Raw genomic sequence first — 18,004 nt, 5'->3', positions numbered from 1 at the left:
ATTTTCATACTGTCCGCGGGCGCATCCGGATGGACGGCCCATATGCTCTAAGTTTAATAAAAGGTCCTCCAGAGAACCAGAAGCATAATTAACCAATTATTATGAGCACACTATGGCACGATCTGAAGTGGGTGAGAAATGGGCATTATTTTACTGGTCCGGAGATGGAGATAATCGCAGAAAATACAGACAGCTGGAGCCAAGCCAAGCCAAACCCACTTCCCGGTAGGACCCGCCCACTGGATAGACGCGGAAAACTTGCGGCCCCCGAAACGTCTAGAAGCAGGCGCTCCGCGCGATGGAGATCCAACGGATCAGATCTCCCCCGACGGCGGCCCTCGGACCCGGATCAGACGGCCAAGAAGAAACCCTAGCGCCCCTCGCCGCCCATATATAGAGCCACCCCTCTCGCCCTAACCCCTTCCTACCATTCCCCCCGCCCGCCGCCGCCGCCTCCTCCTCCTCCTCTCGGCTCCTTCTCCTTCCTTCGAGGTGAGCATCCCGATCCGCCCCCTTCCCCTGCTACGATGCGTCGTCTGTGGTCTCCGATGGCTTCAGATCTGTGGCTGTGCGTCTGTTTCGTGCTCCTTTCCGCGGTGATTCGTGCTGTTCTCGTACGTAGTTTGAAGGATTCGAGCATGCTTCTGTTTCGTATCCGTGCTCTGCCAGTAGATCGGGTTTTAGATTCTATTATGCGCTGATGCATGTTGTTCTCGTCCGTGGTTTGAAGGATGCACGCTTGCTTCTGTTTCGTAGCCGTAGTCTGTTGGTAGATCGGGTCGCAGGTGTTTATTTTGAGCTGATGCATGTGGTTCTCGTCCGTGGTCTGAAGGATTTTCTCCACGTGCTAGCTTTGTAGCCGTAAATCTACCTGTGGATCTAGTTTAGAATCTCTTTATGTGCTGATGTGCTCATGCTGTAGCCTTGATATGTATGATTTCTCTGTTATATGTTGTTAGCGAGGACATGTTGCTCATGACGTCGTCAGATTTGTGTTCTACTTATGTTTGGTTCTAGGATCTGCTGTGAGTCGTGAGTAGAATATATGATTTCCCGTCTGCAGTCTTGGTATATATGTTCTGCCATGCATGTTTTTGTTCAATGCAAGGTTTATTGGATCTAACTTGCCTTCTGTCTGATTGGCTTGAGTGTCACCTTTTCCTATTAAGGCCATTTCATTTGCTAAGCATGATGGCTCCTAAATTCTGTTCTGCATCTTCTGTTCTGACACCTGTTTACTCTGGTCTTGCAGTTTCAGCCATGGGTAAGGAGAAGACTCACATCAACATCGTGGTCATTGGCCATGTCGACTCTGGCAAGTCGACCACCACTGGCCATCTGATCTACAAGCTTGGAGGTATCGACAAGCGTGTGATCGAGAGGTTCGAGAAGGAAGCCGCTGAGATGAACAAGAGGTCCTTCAAGTATGCCTGGGTGCTTGACAAGCTGAAGGCCGAGCGTGAGAGGGGTATCACCATTGATATTGCCCTGTGGAAGTTTGAGACCACCAAGTACTACTGCACCGTCATTGATGCCCCTGGTCACCGTGACTTCATCAAGAACATGATCACCGGTACCTCCCAGGCTGACTGTGCTGTGCTCATCATCGACTCCACCACTGGTGGTTTTGAGGCTGGTATCTCGAAGGACGGCCAGACCCGTGAGCACGCCCTCCTTGCTTTCACTCTTGGTGTGAAGCAGATGATCTGCTGCTGCAACAAGGTATACTTGCTATTAACCTTTCAATGCTTGTTCTTATGTGTAGCCGTATGATGTGTTTACTGTTTTGCTATCCACTTTGATTGAGAATTACTTGATGACTGTCCATGTTAAGTAGTACAGAAACTCCATGTGAACTGGCTGCCATTTATTTGGGTTTGTGATTATAACATATGTTGCTCATTTGGTTAGTTACATCTTAATTCACAGTACTACCACTATTTTGCTATATACTTCAGAATCAGTAAAATGCACATGTTCACAAGTAGTACTGAATTGCCAGTGTCAATCCTGGTTGTTTCATAGCATTTCTTCACTGAGTATGAGTAGGTCACTAGAGGAGATTTCTTAGCATTACTTCACTAAGTGGGATCTTCATTTGGTACCGACTTTGTTATATATTGCTACCTCTGATTGAACTGTAAAATTGTCTTTTACTTAGTTATGGAGGTTGTAATTTAAAAACTAAATAGTTTGTTTGCCTATTATACTTGTTCTGTGGAACTTGCATTGTATGATAGATATGCTGCTAAACACACTTCTCTTGTTATTGTTAAATGCTAGTGATTTACTAGTTCACCATATCTGTTTTAATCTGATGTGATTGCTCTTATGATCTGTCACAGATGGATGCCACCACTCCCAAGTACTCGAAGGCCCGTTATGAGGAAATTGTCAAGGAAGTCTCTTCGTACCTGAAGAAGGTCGGCTACAACCCTGAGAAGGTTCCCTTCGTTCCCATCTCTGGGTTTGAGGGTGACAACATGATTGAGAGGTCCACCAACCTTGACTGGTACAAGGGCCCTACCCTTCTTGAGGCTCTTGACCAGATCAATGAGCCCAAGAGGCCCTCAGACAAGCCCCTGCGTCTTCCCCTTCAGGATGTTTACAAGATTGGTGGCATTGGAACTGTGCCTGTTGGACGTGTTGAGACTGGTGTCATCAAGCCTGGTATGGTTGTTACCTTTGGCCCCACTGGTCTGACAACTGAGGTCAAGTCTGTTGAGATGCACCACGAGTCCCTCCTGGAGGCGCTTCCTGGTGACAATGTCGGCTTCAACGTGAAGAACGTTGCTGTCAAGGATCTGAAGCGTGGGTTTGTTGCATCCAACTCCAAGGATGACCCTGCCAAGGAGGCAGCCAACTTCACCTCTCAGGTCATCATCATGAACCACCCTGGTCAGATCGGCAACGGCTACGCCCCAGTGCTGGACTGCCACACCTCCCACATTGCTGTCAAGTTTGCTGAGCTGGTGACCAAGATTGACAGGCGATCTGGTAAGGAGATTGAGGCTGCGCCCAAGTTCCTGAAGAACGGTGACGCTGGTATTGTGAAGATGATTCCCACCAAGCCCATGGTTGTGGAGACCTTCGCCACCTACCCTCCTCTTGGCCGCTTCGCTGTGCGTGACATGAGACAAACGGTTGCTGTTGGTGTCATCAAGGGCGTTGAGAAGAAGGACCCCACCGGTGCCAAGGTTACCAAGGCTGCCATCAAGAAGAAATGAGTGCTCTGGTGTCTGCCATCGAGTTATCTAGCAGAAGTTTTAGTGTCAAGTCTTTTTTGGAGAATCTTAGTGTATGTTAAGTGGTGTTCCTGGGCGTTGTTGCACTTCGACTCCTGCACCTGTGTGCGAGCTATGATGTGTCGTTTAAATACTCTATTTCGATTCCATTATTGTGCTCTTATCCCATTTGTGGTTTTGTCTGCCTGTGTTGAATGCTCTTAATAGATGGTTATGATTACCTGCTTTCCCGTTTGCAATTTCACTCTGCTATCATGCTGGGGTGGATACTGCTTTGTGATGATGAGCTTGTTTCCTGCCATTTGATTTTGTGTGTGCCTCTCACCTTTGGCTTCTTGAGGTCGACCTTTCTCAAAGTTGCCCAGTCAGAGGCGCATAGTGATTCGTTAGTTCTGGCCTTACTTGTGCTTCAGGTGCATCTCAGTTTTGGCAACTTGAGATGCCACATTGGTTTAACTGTTTTTGGCTATGCTTCCAGTCTTGACTTTGTGCTTATCTCAACATTTCTGCTCATTGCCTTTTGATTATAGTGTTAGAGTTGAGTTCTGAAAATTTAATTTTTGGCATGCTTATTTTGGCTGCAAGTTCAAGCCCCCTGTTTCAGGGAGAATGAAGCAGAGACTTTGTATAATATTGTGCTGCTTATTGCCCAGTGATTTTAGTAGTATGGTTGAATTCAGGTGCTTGATTTATTTACTTAGCAACTGCCTTTGTTGCATGCCATCTTAAATTTGAATTACCTGTGGTTTTCAGATGATGATTCTGTCTGCAAAACAGATGCTCTGTGGACTCGAGCCCCTTTTTCAGGGAGAACCGCTTGAGGAAGCAGATGTAAAATGACATCAAATGACAAATCTGAGGCATTCCATATTGCGCTTCCTAGTATTATAATGTCAATCGACAAATCTGCTGTATTCCATGACATTGTTCTCCCTGGTGAAACAAAAGGCTATGATGAGAAAAGTCATGCACCACTCTGAAGAAATTTTTCTCTTTGTGCTGATAAAGCAAACTTACAACCCATTTTACATCTGAGCCACCTCATGGAGACCTACTTTCGTATTTTTTGTTTATTGTCTCGGCATAGATGTCTTCAGAAACTGTTTCCAGATTTAGCCATTGGGAAAATACTTTAGTTTTGAACAAGAGTCTTAAGATTAACTAGATCGGGGGAGTAATGTACAGAACCAGATGACGAGGGTTGCCCAACATTTATCCTACCATGATGCGGACTGAAATTACATTGAGGTTAAATGATGGTTATATTTTCATTACTCCGTAATCTTGAATGGTATTTTTTTCCTATTGGTGGCTTCCTGAACCTCGTTTCATTACATCTGAATTACTTGTTCTGGGTTTATCATTCTGTCTGCAAAATGGATGCTCTGTGGAAGCAAAAAGGCTATGATGAGAAAAGTCATGAACCACTTTGAAGAGATTTATCTCTGTGCTGATAAACAAACTTTACAACCCATTGTAAATCTGAGCCACCTCATGGATACATATTTTGTATTTTCTGATTTTTTATCCTATATTTTCGACGTAGACGTCTATTTGTTTTTAGGAATTGTTTCCAGCTTTTGCCTTCAGGTAAATTCTGTAGTTTGAAAATAGAAGTCTTGAAGGTTAACTGGATTTTAGGGATAATGTACAGAAGCAAATGATGAGGGTAGCCTATGAGCGGTCCTAAGATGATGCTTACTGAAATTACATTAAGGTCAGATACATTTGCCGCTGATGGGTCCTCTTTCCGATCCCCCTTCCTAACTTCTTCTTATTTCCAACCCCCCTATCCTGAACGGATTTCTCCTTCCTATTTTGAATGGGCCAGTCTAAACATATGGAGTGCCCTCATCTGATACCTGTGTTTTCCCCCTTTGCAGCTCAGTATCTGGTTTCGTGAACCTTGTTGCATTTCATCTGAATTAGTTGGTTTTCCGATGATGATTCTGTCTGCAAATGGATGCTCTGTGGAAGCAAAAGGCTATGATGAGAAAAGTCATGCACCACTCTGAAGAGATTTTTATCTCTTTGTGCTGATAAAGAAACTTACAACCCATTTGACATCTGAGCCGCCCCAAGGATAAATACTTGTATTTTCAAATTTGTTTGTCTGCAATTTTTGCCATAGACATCAAGTGTTTTTTGAGAAAATGTTTCCAGCTGGGTTGCCTGTGAGCGATCCTACCATGATGCGGACTGTATTATGTTGAGTTGAAAGGATTTGCTGCTGATGGTTCTTCCCAATCCTTCCTGTGTCTTTTAACAGATTCCGCCTTGTTCTATTTGTTGATACATTTTTTTCTGCATCTTTTGTGAACTGTGTTGCATCACAAGGCAGCAGCTTTACCACTGCGCCTAGGCTCTCCTTCTTGCCAATGATGTTTTTGTCTGCAAAATGGATGCTCGAGCCCCTGTTAAAGGGAGAACCTCTCGAGAAAATGACAACAATCGACAAACCTGAGGCATTGTGTAAAACAAAAATCATTTACTGGAGCTTGTATTTTTGTTGCTTAATGTTGTATATATTGCTTGACGAAGTGTTTCATCTGTCCAGTTTATATATGGGCGCTGATCTGCGCTGGCTTTGGGCCGGTCGCATCCGCGCCGTACGATGCAAGGCATCTCGTCCGCCAGAAAAGCTTCCCCGCTTCGTTCCCCACCCATCGTTTCGAGCGAGTAGGAGAAAAATTCCCCTCGCCCCATCAAATCGACCCGCCCACCACGACCACCTGCCCACCACGCAGGTCGCCGCCCCTGCCGCGGGTCGGAGTTCGTCGTCGCCGCGTCTCCCCCCCCCCCCCCCCCCCCCCCCCCCGGTCTCCCCCATGTCCATGCGCAGTGACCATGCACCTCCTCCTTCCCCCCAATCCTTTGCATGCTTCTACTGCAGTGCCAGCCAACTCGCCGGCGGTAGCCCAACGACGCCCCCACGGTTGCAACTCTGAATGTGGTGTCCAAAAAGACAGAACATGGTGGAAGCAAAAATAATGATAGGATCTAGCAAAAACAGAACATGGTGGAAGTAAAAAAGTAGACTCAGCTGGGGATTCAGTGGTCAATTGTAGCAAAAAAGTAGACTAGTTTCAGCAGAAAAAACAATGATTGTAGCAAAATTAAGCACGAGATTCAGTGGTTGATCGTAGCAAAAAAGTAGACTAATTTTAGCAAAAAAAACAATGGTTGTAGCAAAATTAAGCAATTTAGAACCGTAGGATCTCCTTCCTTCTTCCCATGTGTCTTCTTCCCTGGGAAGCAGCCCCATGCCATAGATGAGCGATGCGCCCGGCCTAGAAGCATCGCCTGGCACGTCTCGCTGTCGCTGCCGGTGGCTGCCCTCACCGCTGGACAGCAAGGGTCACTGCTGTCATCTCTGTTGAGAGAAAACCTCTATCACTTTCATTAGATGATTGTAGGCATTTATACAAGGAGAAGGGATGTGATGAAGAGGCATCCATTCGGGAGAGATGGCAGTTACAAGAGGAGACTTACCCCATAATTAACTCATGTTAATTAAACTCTAACACTCTCCCTAATCTACACAAAAAATCCATGGGTACTTGAACCCGAGTACCTGGGAAAAAGCAGAATATTTGATGGAAGTGCAAAGATTTGATGAAAAATTTGTGTTCTATTGATTCTGGGCAAAGCCCTATTTATACAAGGATTTGGGACGCTTCCAGAGAGGCGTCCGTTTACAACAGGCGCCCGTGGCGCAAGAAGACGCCTGTACGGACGTTCGTGTCCGTACGACGCTTTGGACACACGTGACGACTCTTAGTGTTAATGACGTTGCTTTATTCTTAACACTTCCCCTTATATAAAGCTGCTTCTTCTATGTCTTGTATCCTTGTATAACTTTGAAAATATTACTCTTAATCACAAGCGTATATGATCTTGAATAACTCCTCCAAACTTTGTGGGAAAAATATGGAAAAAATATGAGGAGAATAGAACTTGATATGTTCTTAAAACTCCATTAAAACTCAGTAGGAAAAATAAGGAGAAAATGTTAACATATGTTATCGTCTCTTTGAAACCTTGAGGATAAAACTCATTGGTAAGTTTAGACGACAATTAATATGTCTTGTATACACTCATTAAAAACCCCGGGGGGGGGGGGGGGGGGGGGGGAAATAGGATGTATGACATATATTTTTATGTTGATATTACCTCATTAAAAATCTTAATGAGAACCATGAGAGTAAACTCATAAAGGGAAAAAGAGTGCAATATAATGTTTGAACAGGTTATGATTCAGAGAGGCTCTCCCCCTGATCTTTGCAAATCTCGAAGTCGTCGCATACCAATCCCATGAACATATTTTTCAAATGTTGAAGCTGTGAGTGACTTTGTGAATAGATCGGCTAGATTATCGCATGATTTGCTTGCAAAATGTTTATCTTCCCTTTCTTTTGTAATTGATGGAAAAATAATAATTTAGAAGAAATATGCTTAGTGATATTGCTCTTTATGTAACCTGTTTGCATTTGAGCAACACAAGCTGCATTATCTTCGTAGATAATGGTTGGAGATTCGATAGAACCTTTACCACATGATTTTTGTATGTGGTTTATCATTTTGCGAAGCCATATATATTCACGTGTTGCCTCAAATAAAGAGATTATTTCAAAATGATTGGTGGATGTAGCCACTAGAGTCTGTTTGGAAGACTTCCATAATATGGCTGTCCCACCATGTAGGAACACAAAACCGATTTGTGATCTGGCATTGTGGGGGTCAGATAAGTAGTCAGCATCAGCATACCCAATCATATCAACGTCCAAATTTCTCTGAAATTGAAAGAATAGGCCAAGATCCTTTGTGCCTTGGAGATATCGAAAGATATTCTTAACTCCCGTCCAATGGCGTTTAGTAGGAGCTGCGCTATGTCTAGCTAGTAAATTCACTGCAAATGCAATATCAGGCCTGGTGCAATTTGCAAGATACATGAGTGCTCCAATGGCACTGAGATATGGAACTTCAGGTCCTAATATCTCTTCTCCATTATCCATTGGTCTAAATTGATCTTTCTCTACGTCTAGAGATCGAACTACCATAGGAGTTTTGGATGGATATGATTTGTCCATATTGAATTTTTCCAATATTTTCTGGATATATGCGGTTTGATGAACCAAAATACCCGAGGGAAGGTGCTCAAGTTGTAATCCTAAGCAAAATTTGGTTTTACCCAAATCCTTCATCTCAAATTCTGTCGTTAGGTGATTGCGTGCTTCATCAATATCTTGTGTGGTTCCAATGATGTTCAGATCATCAACATACACAGAAATAATGCAAAATCCAGTTGTGGACTTTTTTATGAAAACACATGGGCAATCATCATTATTGGAGTATCCTTTTTTCAAAAGGAACTCACTAAGTCGGTTGTACCACATGCGACCCGACTGTTTTAAGCCGTATAAAGACTTATTTAGTTTTACACAATATGCGTTGCGTTTTGCGTTTGGATTCGGGATTGGGACTCCATCAGGAACCTTCATGTATATGTTCGAATCAAGTGAACCGTAAAGGTAAGCAGTCACTACGTCCATCAACTACATAGATAGACAATTTTGCACTGCCAAAAATATAAGATATCGGAAAGTGGTTGCACTCATTACTGGAGAATATGTTTCAATGAAATCAATGCCAGATTTTTGCGTGAAACCTTGTGCTACGAGCCTTGCTTTATATCTCACCACCTCGTTGTTCTCGTTTCTTTTATGAACAAAAACCCATTTGAATCCCACGGGGAAAACTCTGGGAGGTGTAGGTATTGCTTCAGTGAATACCTTTCGTTTATTGAGCGAGGCTAATTCTGCTTGGATTGCATCCTTCCATTTAGGCCAGTCGGAGCGTTTCTTGCACTCTGACATGGTCTTTGGATCATGATCAGTGAGAAGGGTATCTGCAATCTTTTCAGCAAAATATATGTCGACAGTCGTAGTCTTACGGTCAAATGATTCTCCAGAATCAACGTAGTTGATAGAAATTTCCTGCACCCTTAGTGACTCTTCATGATTTCCCAATACGATTGAGTCTGGGTGTTCCGATATCCCAGTTAGTTTGTGCACAACTGAGCTGGGTTGTGGAGGTTGTTCTTCCACTGGGTGTATATTACCCATTTGATGATCATCATCACTAGGTTGGTTTATATTTACTGGTTCGGAGAGTTTCTTTCTCTGTTTCCTTTGTTGCTTGTGAGGAGCTGAATCCTGTTCCGTGGCCGTACTTCTCCCCCTCTTCCTTTGAACAGGGGGTTGAGTAGTTTTGGTTGGTACCTCCACTCTTTCGGGCGCGTTTTTAGCAGGATTGTAGGATTTGGTAACACCTTTATAGTCAGTAAATGAATCTGGCAGGTTATTTGCAATGTATTGCAAATTAATTATTTTCCGAACTTGAAGTTCAGTTTCTTGAGTACGTGGATCGGAGGAGGAAATGCCTTGGGCATTCCAATCAATTTCCGGGCATTCTTTTTGGTACTTGATGTCTCCCCCTAATGCCAGGAAATGGTCCTCATTGAAGATGCAGTCAGCGTGACGGGCCGTGAACAGATCTCCCGTGAGGGGTTCAAGGTACTTGATTATCGACGGTGATTTGTACCCCACATAGATCCCCAATTTTCCGTGTGGGCCCATGGATGTACGCTGCGGTGGTGAGATTGGCACATATGTGGCGCATCCGAATTGGAAATATTTGGTAGGTTTCCACGTACTAATTGCAGAGGGGAAGTGCTGTGATATGCAGTTGGTCGCAATTGGATTAAGTCAGCAGCGTGTAAAACTGCGTGACCCCAACAAGAAGTTGGTAAATTGCAATTCATTAGTAAGGGTCGTGCAATGAGCTTAATTCTCTTAATTAGAGATTCGGCCAATCCATTTTGAGTGTGGACATATGGGACCGAGTGCTGAACTTCAATGCCTAATGCCATGCAATAATCATTGAAAGCATGTGAAGAGAATTCAGCAGCGTTGTCCATTCGAATTGATTTAATTCGATTCTCAAGATAATGAGCTTGCAATTTGATAACTTGTCTCATTATTTTGGCAAATGCATGGTTTCGTGTAGATAGTAAACACACATGAGACCATCGTGTAGATGCATCTATTAGAACCATGAAATACCTAAAAGGTCCAGACAATGGTTGGATCGGACCACAAATATCACCTTGAATTCGTTCAAGGAATTGTAGTGGTTCTGCTTGAATTTTAAGATATGAGGGTCTTAAAATGAGTTTCCCAGTAGCACATGCAGTGCACATAAAATCTGAAGATTGTGGGAATTTGGCTTCATTTAAGTCATGACCATTGGAATTGCGGATAATTTTCCTCATCATCCCTATACCAGGATGACCAAGGCGATCATGCCAAGTTTGGAATGCATTTACATTCTGAAAAATTACCTTATACGCAACGTGCTCTACGGGTTTTATGTACATGTAGTACAATCCTGATGATAAAGAGGGAATTTTCTCAAATATATGTTTGCCATATCCGTTGTCTTTGGTAAAGAGGAGATATTCCTCTTTGTTATCTTCATAAGTTTCAATGTGGAAACCATTTTTGCGGATATCTCTATAACCTATGAGGGTACGAGTTGAATCGGGATACAATAAAGCATCCTCAATTACAATTTGTGTACCCATAGGGAGGGTAAATATGGCACGTCCTTTGCCAACAATTACCGCATCGCGTCCAGCAATTGTTAAAATATCTCCATTCAATTTTGTAAGAGTTTGGAAATACTTTATTTCCCTAAGTATAGAGTTTGTGGTGCCACTGTCCACAAGGCACATTTCCTCCTCCATTGGATTGACTCCCGTAGAAATCTATATATTAAAAATGTGGAATTTTCAGTTTAATGAAAAACACTTTATTGGATATATAGAATACATACAAATTTTATTGATATCAAAGTGCTGATACAATATATATTGTGTTTTTACAATATAGAATGATGACAATAACAATAATAATATGTTTTTATTACAACAATCTGATGGATGTAATAAATATCTAAATGGAGTCAATTGACTAGTCAAAGTCCCCGAACATGTCGGCGGCGTATTCAGTCATCATATTCTCCGTGTCCATGGAGTCTCGTGATATATGGAATTCCTTGTTGTTACTTGGTGCTCCTCGAACATCTTGCGAACAACCAGCTTCCTTGTTGTTATCAGGTTGAAGATTGAAGTGAGCTTCATATCTTGCTCCTTGGGCAGGTCTGTTACGTCCCATGGATTGCAGGTAGAGGTTTACCAGATGTCTTGGGGTGCGTCATTTTTTGGTGACATGCTTGTAGCATCCACATTTCTGGCAAAGTTTAGTTTTATAAAACTTATTCTTTGTTATGCCCTTCCCCTTGTCTGAATTTTGTGGCTTGTTCTTCTTGTTGTGGTTGCTCTTACCCTTGAAGTTCTTGTTTTGGCCTTTGAAAGAACCATTGAACTTGGTATTTTTCTGAAAATTTGCATGTACTTCAGGCAGAGGAGCGGCCCCAACTGGGCGTTGATTACTATTCTTTAGCAGAAGTTCATCGTGTTTCTCAGCCTGGAGGAGCGCATGTATAAGTTCAGAGTAAACTGTATAATTGCGGGCACGGTATTGTTACTGTAGGATCCTGTCAGCTGGGAGCATAGTGGATAGAGTCTTTTCTATCTTATTTGCTTCTGTAGGCTCCTTCTCGCAAAACCGCAACTTTGAGCAAATTTTATGAACCTCATGATTATAAGCTCCGATCGATTTGAAATCTTGGAGTCTTAAATGGGTCCACTCATGACTAGCTTCAGGAAGTATAACTGCCTTTTGCTGTTCATATCTAGTTTTAAGTGATTGCCACATATTGCTTGGAGATTCCTCCATCAAATATTCAGATTTCAGATCTGGATGGATATGGTGCCTTATTATGTATAAAGCAGCATATTGTTGTTGTTCGTTTAATTGTGCAATTCCCTCTTGGGGAGGGTCTGCAGGAGGTATGAGTGCAGCTGCAATTCCATGGGATGAAAGACTGATTTTAACATCCATAGCCCATGTAGGATAGTTGTGTCCGTCGAGCGCAAGCTCTTCAAATTCTTTGACGGTCATTTTGTCCTACAAGATTGAGAACCAGATAATCAATCAATTTACTTGTATGTAAATTAAAATCATCATGGTCATGTTGTAATAAATTTTGCAATTGTTGTGAATTCAAGTAAAGACTTGAACTTTGTTTAAATTCTATTCGAATTAAGTCTATTTTTGTGCTACATAGGCATTTTTGGACTTAATTGATGGCGAATTAATATTTGAGTTGCAAGAATAAATGATTTTCAATTGCAAAATAATATTATTGTACCATTTTTACATGTTATAGGGATTGCAAATTGCAAACACATTGAACATATAATGATTTATAGAAATAATATGGTCTAAACATCAATACACAATTTAATTGAGTACAATATATAATCACATCGAGATACAAGGTCTAAAACATGACAAGTACTTAATTACAACACTAGTAGTTGAACCTATCTGCGAATTCCCAAATTTACGGGGCTAAAACATGACAAGCACTAAATTAGTACTAGTAGTTGGACTAATGCATGAAATCCTGATAATATAAGGATTTTTCTGCAATCTAGCCTATAACCCGTTGTTTTTTTTTCTGGTCGTTGCAACATGGGCCACAGCCCACGAGGCCTTTCGGCACAGGCCCATGGCGGCGCCGCTGATGGAGACATCAAGCGGATAAGGGGGACGGGAGGTGGGGCGGTTGGGGTCAATTCCCCCCATTCCACCACCACCTCCACGGGATCCCGCCGGCCGCCGCTGATGGCGCCTAGCGCCGGCGATCTTCAGGAGGAGGGTGCCCCCCCCGCAGCGTAGCCGGGGAGGTGGAGGCCTGCAGGGGCCCAGGAGCCGGAGCGGAGGCCGGGCCGGTGCTGCTCCAGCGCCGCCGTGAAACGGCGAAGGATCCGGTGAGCCGTCGGTGGGGGCGTTCGCGGGCTTGCCGGGGGCGGAGGCGGTGGAGATGCTGGGGCCTTGGAAGACGATGCCGCTTCCTCGATCTTCCCGCCGGTGGCAGTGTTGAGGTCGGGGATGTGGCTCCGGGTTCGTCGGTCTCCGCCGGCGTGGTTGGCTCCGGCTTCACAACGGAGTTGAGCCACTGCTCCTCCTCTTCGTTCGGTGTCACCTCCCACTCCATCATGGTGGGCACAGGGCCATAGCCTGGAGGGGCGAAGTGCTCCTCGTCTTCATCAGCGGGAGTACGCGTTGGGAGGTCCGGGTAGGCGAGCGGCTCATCGATGACCTCCGGTTCCGGTGGTGGAGTGGCCGGCGGTGAAGGGCACTGTCAGTGTCAAAACCGGCGGATCTCGGGTAGGGGGTCCCGAACTGTGCGTCTAGGCCGGATGGTAACAGGAGGCAGGGAACACGATGTTTTACCTAGGTTCGGGCCCTCTTGATGGAGGTAAAACCTTACGTCCTGCTTGATTAATATTGATGATATGGGTAGTACAAGAGTAGATCTACCACGAGATCAAGGAGGCTAAACCCTAGAAGCTAGCCTATGGTATGATTGTTGTATATGGAGTTGATTGCCTACGGACTACAACCCTCCGGTTTATATAGACACCAGATAGGGTTAGGGTTACATAGAGTCGGTTACAATGGTAGGAGATCTTGAATATCCGCATCGCCAAGCTTGCCTTCCACGCCAAGGAAAGTCCCATCCGGACACGGGACGAAGTCTTCAATCTTGTATCTTCATAGTCCAGGAGTCCGGCTGAAGGTATAGTCCGGCTACCCGAACACCCCCTAATCCAGGACTCCCTCAGTAGCCCTTGAACCAGGCTTCAATGACGACGAGTCCGGCGCGCAAATTGTCTTCGGCATTGCAAGGCGGGTTCCTCCTCCAAGTCCTTCATAGAAGATTGTAAACAGCAAGAGTAGTGTCCGGCTCTGCAAAATAAGCTTCCACATATTGCCATAGAGAGAATAATATTAACACAAATCAAATCTGCTGACGTATTCCGCAGTGCGTCATCACACTACAGCCAAGTCCTTTACTCGAATCGATTTCACCTTTCCACCTCAGCGTATTTTGCGAGGCAGTTTCCTTGGCACGTCTTGTCAAAGCAGAGATCGTGTGCCCCCCTTTTACGGGATTCTCATCAATACGGATGTGGGTAACCCAATCGTGCCCGTTAGCATGTTTTCTTGATTAAAGGCAAGTCCCAAACGGTTACGGGGAGGGCTCCTGGTATTCAACCTCTTATAAAGAGACCAGGGCCTTACTCCTTTTCTCCAATCCCAAAACGAGTTCGCCCGTCGCCTCGAGTTCCAACACCCTAGGCTCCAAATTCCGGGCGCCTCAGACCTTCGACAATGTCCGGTTCCGACCTTCAAGGCCGATGGGTGCTGACGGAGGAGGACGTGCTAAAGTTGAGAGAGGCTAAGTTCTTGACCGCCGAAATTTCGCATAGGTTGCCTGCTCAAGGGCAGGCTATCCCCAGTCCCCAGCCCGGTGAGAGCGTAGTGTTCGTGTCTCACTTCCTTCGGGGGTTAGGCTTCCCAATGGATCCCTTTGTGAGGGGACTGCTGTTTTATTACGGGCTGGAATTTCACGACTTAGCTCCGGAGTTCATCCTCCATATCTCCTCGTTTATTGTCGTATGCGAAGCGTTCCTCCGTGTTACCCCTCACTTCGGATTATGGCTCAAGACTTTCGAAGTGGAGCCGAAGATGATCAAGGGACGGCATGCAGAGTGCGGAGGCGCTGTTATAAGCAAAAATGCTGATGCTCCATGGCCCGAGGGCTCTTTTCAAGAGGAGCTAGGCTTGTGGCAACGAGAGTGGTTTTATATCACCACTCCCCGGAGCACCAAGTGGGTGGCGCTTCCTGCCTTTCGCTCGGGTCCCCCACCACGGCTAGCGTCATGGGTTAACAGAGGGTTAGATTGGGGTTTGCCCAAAGACGTGCCCTTGTTACAGGGCCGCATTAAGGATCTCTTGGAAGGAGACCTCAGCTTGGTCAAGGTGACGCAGGTCATGCTGATTTGCCGAATATTGGCCGGCAAACGTCGCTCCCTTCGCATGTGGGAGTTTAACCCAGAGGGACCATGAGCTCTCCAGAATTTCATGGGTGCAACGCCCGCGGAGATGTATAAACTGTTCTTCGGATCACAAGGGATGTGTCTGGATTTAACCGAGGACGCAGGCCTAAGCTGCAATCGCCCGGATACTCAAGTAAGCAACCTTGTGCCCGGACCTTCTATCCGTATAATTGTCATAAACTTGCCCCTAAAAGAGCCGTCCTTTTAAACAGGAGTGGATAGAGAAGGAAAAGCTGATCAGGTGTCCGGCTCCCCTTCCTGAAACCAGGCCGGATCCCGTGCTAGTCAGGATGCTGGAGATAATGCCTTTGGAGGGGGAGGACAAGGAAGCTATGGCCTCCTCGAAGGAGGCTGCTCCGAAGGGAGGAACCGACAATTCCTCTCCTAAGGGGAAGAAGAGAGCCGCCTCTGACGACCCGGAAACCATGGCCTCGAAGCGGGGGAGAAAATCCTCGTCAAAGGGTCCAGCGCCGGGGAGTTCCTCGGCCGGACTACGCCCTCAAGGGGATCAGCCCTCCAGCGAGCCATAAGTAGAGAAAGATTTTCCTTTTGAGGGATGAGGGAAATCCTTGATTTATATCTGAAAATATTAACCGAATTTTTACCTTGTAGCTCGGACCTCAGCCCTTCTCAGCAGAGCTCGTCTTCGGGGGATCTCCTTCCGGAGATGATGGAGAGCGGGACGCCTCCCCCTGCCGTGCCGCCTAGCGAGGCGGGCGACCCTGAGGTGTCGTCGCGGAGGGTTTCTCCGAATCCGTCAGGGGCGGAAGATAGCTATGTGGCCCCCCGAGGTTCTCCGCGTCCGGCCTTCGAAAGAGGTCGTGGGACAAGTCCAGCACCATCTGGTGCTCGGCCGGAGGAGCTAAATATTCTGCTGGGGCGAGCTTCTATCTCGGAGGAGCACCGTGCATTGATGGGCACGGTGATTGAAAGGATCTCATCCGTAGAGAGCGGATTGCATGAGGCCGTCAAAAGTGTACTGACGGGTTTTGAGGTACATTAGATAATGTACACTTTTGTCAGTTGCGCATGAATAAGATGCGCCCTGTGTAGATAGTAGCCCCTGAGACTCTGCGCGTCGTCAAGAAATGACGGCACGCGGAGGATCATAATCCCAAGTCTAAGATGTCACATTTGAATGTAAGCGGCAAGGTGTCCGGAATCGAGCCGAACTGATGATTTTGCCGAACTAAAGCGGCAACTGGACGTGGCAGATGCCGACATCGCGCTTGTCAGCAAGCGGCTTGATGAGGCTCAAGGTATGTAATTCCTCGGGCGGCATTAGGTAAGAAGAGTTTTATGCCAGTGTCTTACGATGTGTGTGCTTGACGCAGATGGTGCGGCCGCCGTGGAGAGTCTTAGGGCAGAACTTGCCCGAGCTAAAGATCAAGCCAGAGAAAGTGATGCGGCTGCCAAGAAAGCCCTTGAAGAGCTGAGAGCCGAACATGCTGCTCATTGCCGAAGCAAGGAAGAGATGGCCGAAAAGTTAAAGAGTGCTGTAGACCGTTGCAGACTTCTTGAGAAAGAAGACCAGGCGAAACAGACAGACTTAGAGAAGGCCGTTGCCAATGCCAAGGACGCGCGCTCTATGATGAGAGCTGCGAAGGAGGAGCTGCGTCAGGCCGAACAGATTGCTGCTGGAAAGCCCTTTATGCTGCGAAGGAAATTTTGCAATCCGAAGTTTGCTCCGCTGGACCGGATGTGGAGTGTGGAGGATACCTATCTGGATCTGGCAGCGAGTGCTGTTGATGCGACCGAACACTTTCATGATCAGAAAGATCGCGAAGTGGAAAAGCTTTTCTGGTCGCAGTTTCATAATCCAGAGCATCCACCGGCAGTGGACGATCGTTTGGCTCAATGGGCCGAACTGAATAGGTTGTCCGGACTCGCCATGAAGTACGTCATGGGTCATTTGTGGCCGGGGAGATCGGAGCCGAAGAGTTATTTCAGCTTGGTCCATCAATTCCTTGACGCGGTGCCGCGTATTAATGCAATGAAGAGGTCAGCATGCATAGAGGGTGCAAGGATGGCTCTTGCCCGTGTCAAGAAATACTGGGCAGAGATGGAGACCACCGTTGTTGCGTCCCGAGATTCGGACAAAAGCCGAGTATCCTCCGAGCACTATTTTCAGGAAGTCCTTGAAGGCGCCCGTGTAATAGAGACGCAGTGCTCGAAAGATGCTATGTTATGATAGCATATGTAATTATAAAGTAATATTTTGATAAACAGTAGTGGCCTTTTTATACTTGTGCCTTCAAGTATTGGGAACACCTCCTGTGCGGCCGTTTTAAGATATATATATATACAAAATCTGAAAGATGGCAGTCGTTGGCTTCATCCCCCACGCACATAGTGCGGGGGTGCTCGTAGAAGACGCATTTTCACACTTAACCCAACGTCTTGGTCGTATAAAGGAGGTGATAGCGCAGCGGGCTAGGCAACCGGACTATAATGCTTTAACACTTTCAGTTAGCCATAGGAGCTTGACAGTGGGACTATTTAGGTAGCCCCTTGGTGGCGACTGCGCTAGCCCGAGTTTGGGGCGTGTATGTGCCTGACCGGAAAGCGGCCCTTCGTTAAAGCGGAGGAATCCGATAGATTCCGATAGGTCATCGAGTGGCTGACCAGTCTCACACTACATCATGACAGTCAGTTTTCGGCT

General features: G+C 45.8%; 1 protein-coding gene, 3 non-coding genes and 1 pseudogene across 4 annotated transcripts; 4 read left to right on the top strand and 1 right to left on the bottom strand.

Moving 5' to 3' along the window:
• Nucleotides 1-341: 341 nt before the first annotated feature.
• LOC125510795 (elongation factor 1-alpha) lies at nucleotides 342-3,465 on the top strand. Its single transcript, XM_048676058.2, has 3 exons — nucleotides 342-492; nucleotides 1,253-1,722; nucleotides 2,346-3,465. The coding sequence occupies exons 2-3, from the start codon at nucleotides 1,261-1,263 to the stop codon at nucleotides 3,225-3,227; spliced, it is 1,344 nt and encodes a 447-aa protein (XP_048532015.1). The 5' UTR covers nucleotides 342-492; nucleotides 1,253-1,260; the 3' UTR covers nucleotides 3,228-3,465.
• Nucleotides 3,466-4,191: 726 nt separating this feature from the next.
• Nucleotides 4,192-4,284, top strand: LOC125511792 (small nucleolar RNA Z221/R21b). The gene has a single exon (XR_007285118.2). It is a non-coding gene; the product is annotated as a small nucleolar RNA Z221/R21b (small nucleolar RNA).
• Nucleotides 4,285-4,644: 360 nt separating this feature from the next.
• LOC125511794 (small nucleolar RNA Z221/R21b) lies at nucleotides 4,645-4,735 on the top strand. The gene has a single exon (XR_007285120.1). It is a non-coding gene; the product is annotated as a small nucleolar RNA Z221/R21b (small nucleolar RNA).
• A 491-nt stretch (nucleotides 4,736-5,226) lies between these two features.
• On the top strand, nucleotides 5,227-5,320 carry LOC125511793 (small nucleolar RNA Z221/R21b). Its single transcript, XR_007285119.1, has one exon. It is a non-coding gene; the product is annotated as a small nucleolar RNA Z221/R21b (small nucleolar RNA).
• Nucleotides 5,321-11,278: 5,958 nt separating this feature from the next.
• Nucleotides 11,279-12,331, bottom strand: LOC147973082 (uncharacterized; annotated as a pseudogene).
• Nucleotides 12,332-18,004: the final 5,673 nt, after the last annotated feature.

This window comes from Triticum urartu, chromosome 5A (genome assembly GCF_056163025.1).
Source record: "Triticum urartu cultivar PI428250 chromosome 5A, HENAU_Tu73, whole genome shotgun sequence".
In the NCBI taxonomy this organism is placed as follows: Eukaryota; Viridiplantae; Streptophyta; class Magnoliopsida; order Poales; family Poaceae; genus Triticum; species Triticum urartu.
Note: the sequence above shows the minus strand (reverse complement) of the source record. Positions and strands in the feature narration are given on the sequence as shown.

Bases quoted from the DNA above. Each gene is read 5' to 3' on its own strand.
- LOC125510795 (XM_048676058.2), top strand. From the start codon at position 1,261: ATGGGTAAGGAGAAGACTCACATCAACATCGTGGTCATTGGCCATGTC. The intron at 1,723-2,345 runs GTATACTTGCTA...GATCTGTCACAG, and splicing joins TGATCTGCTGCTGCAACAAG to ATGGATGCCACCACTCCCAA.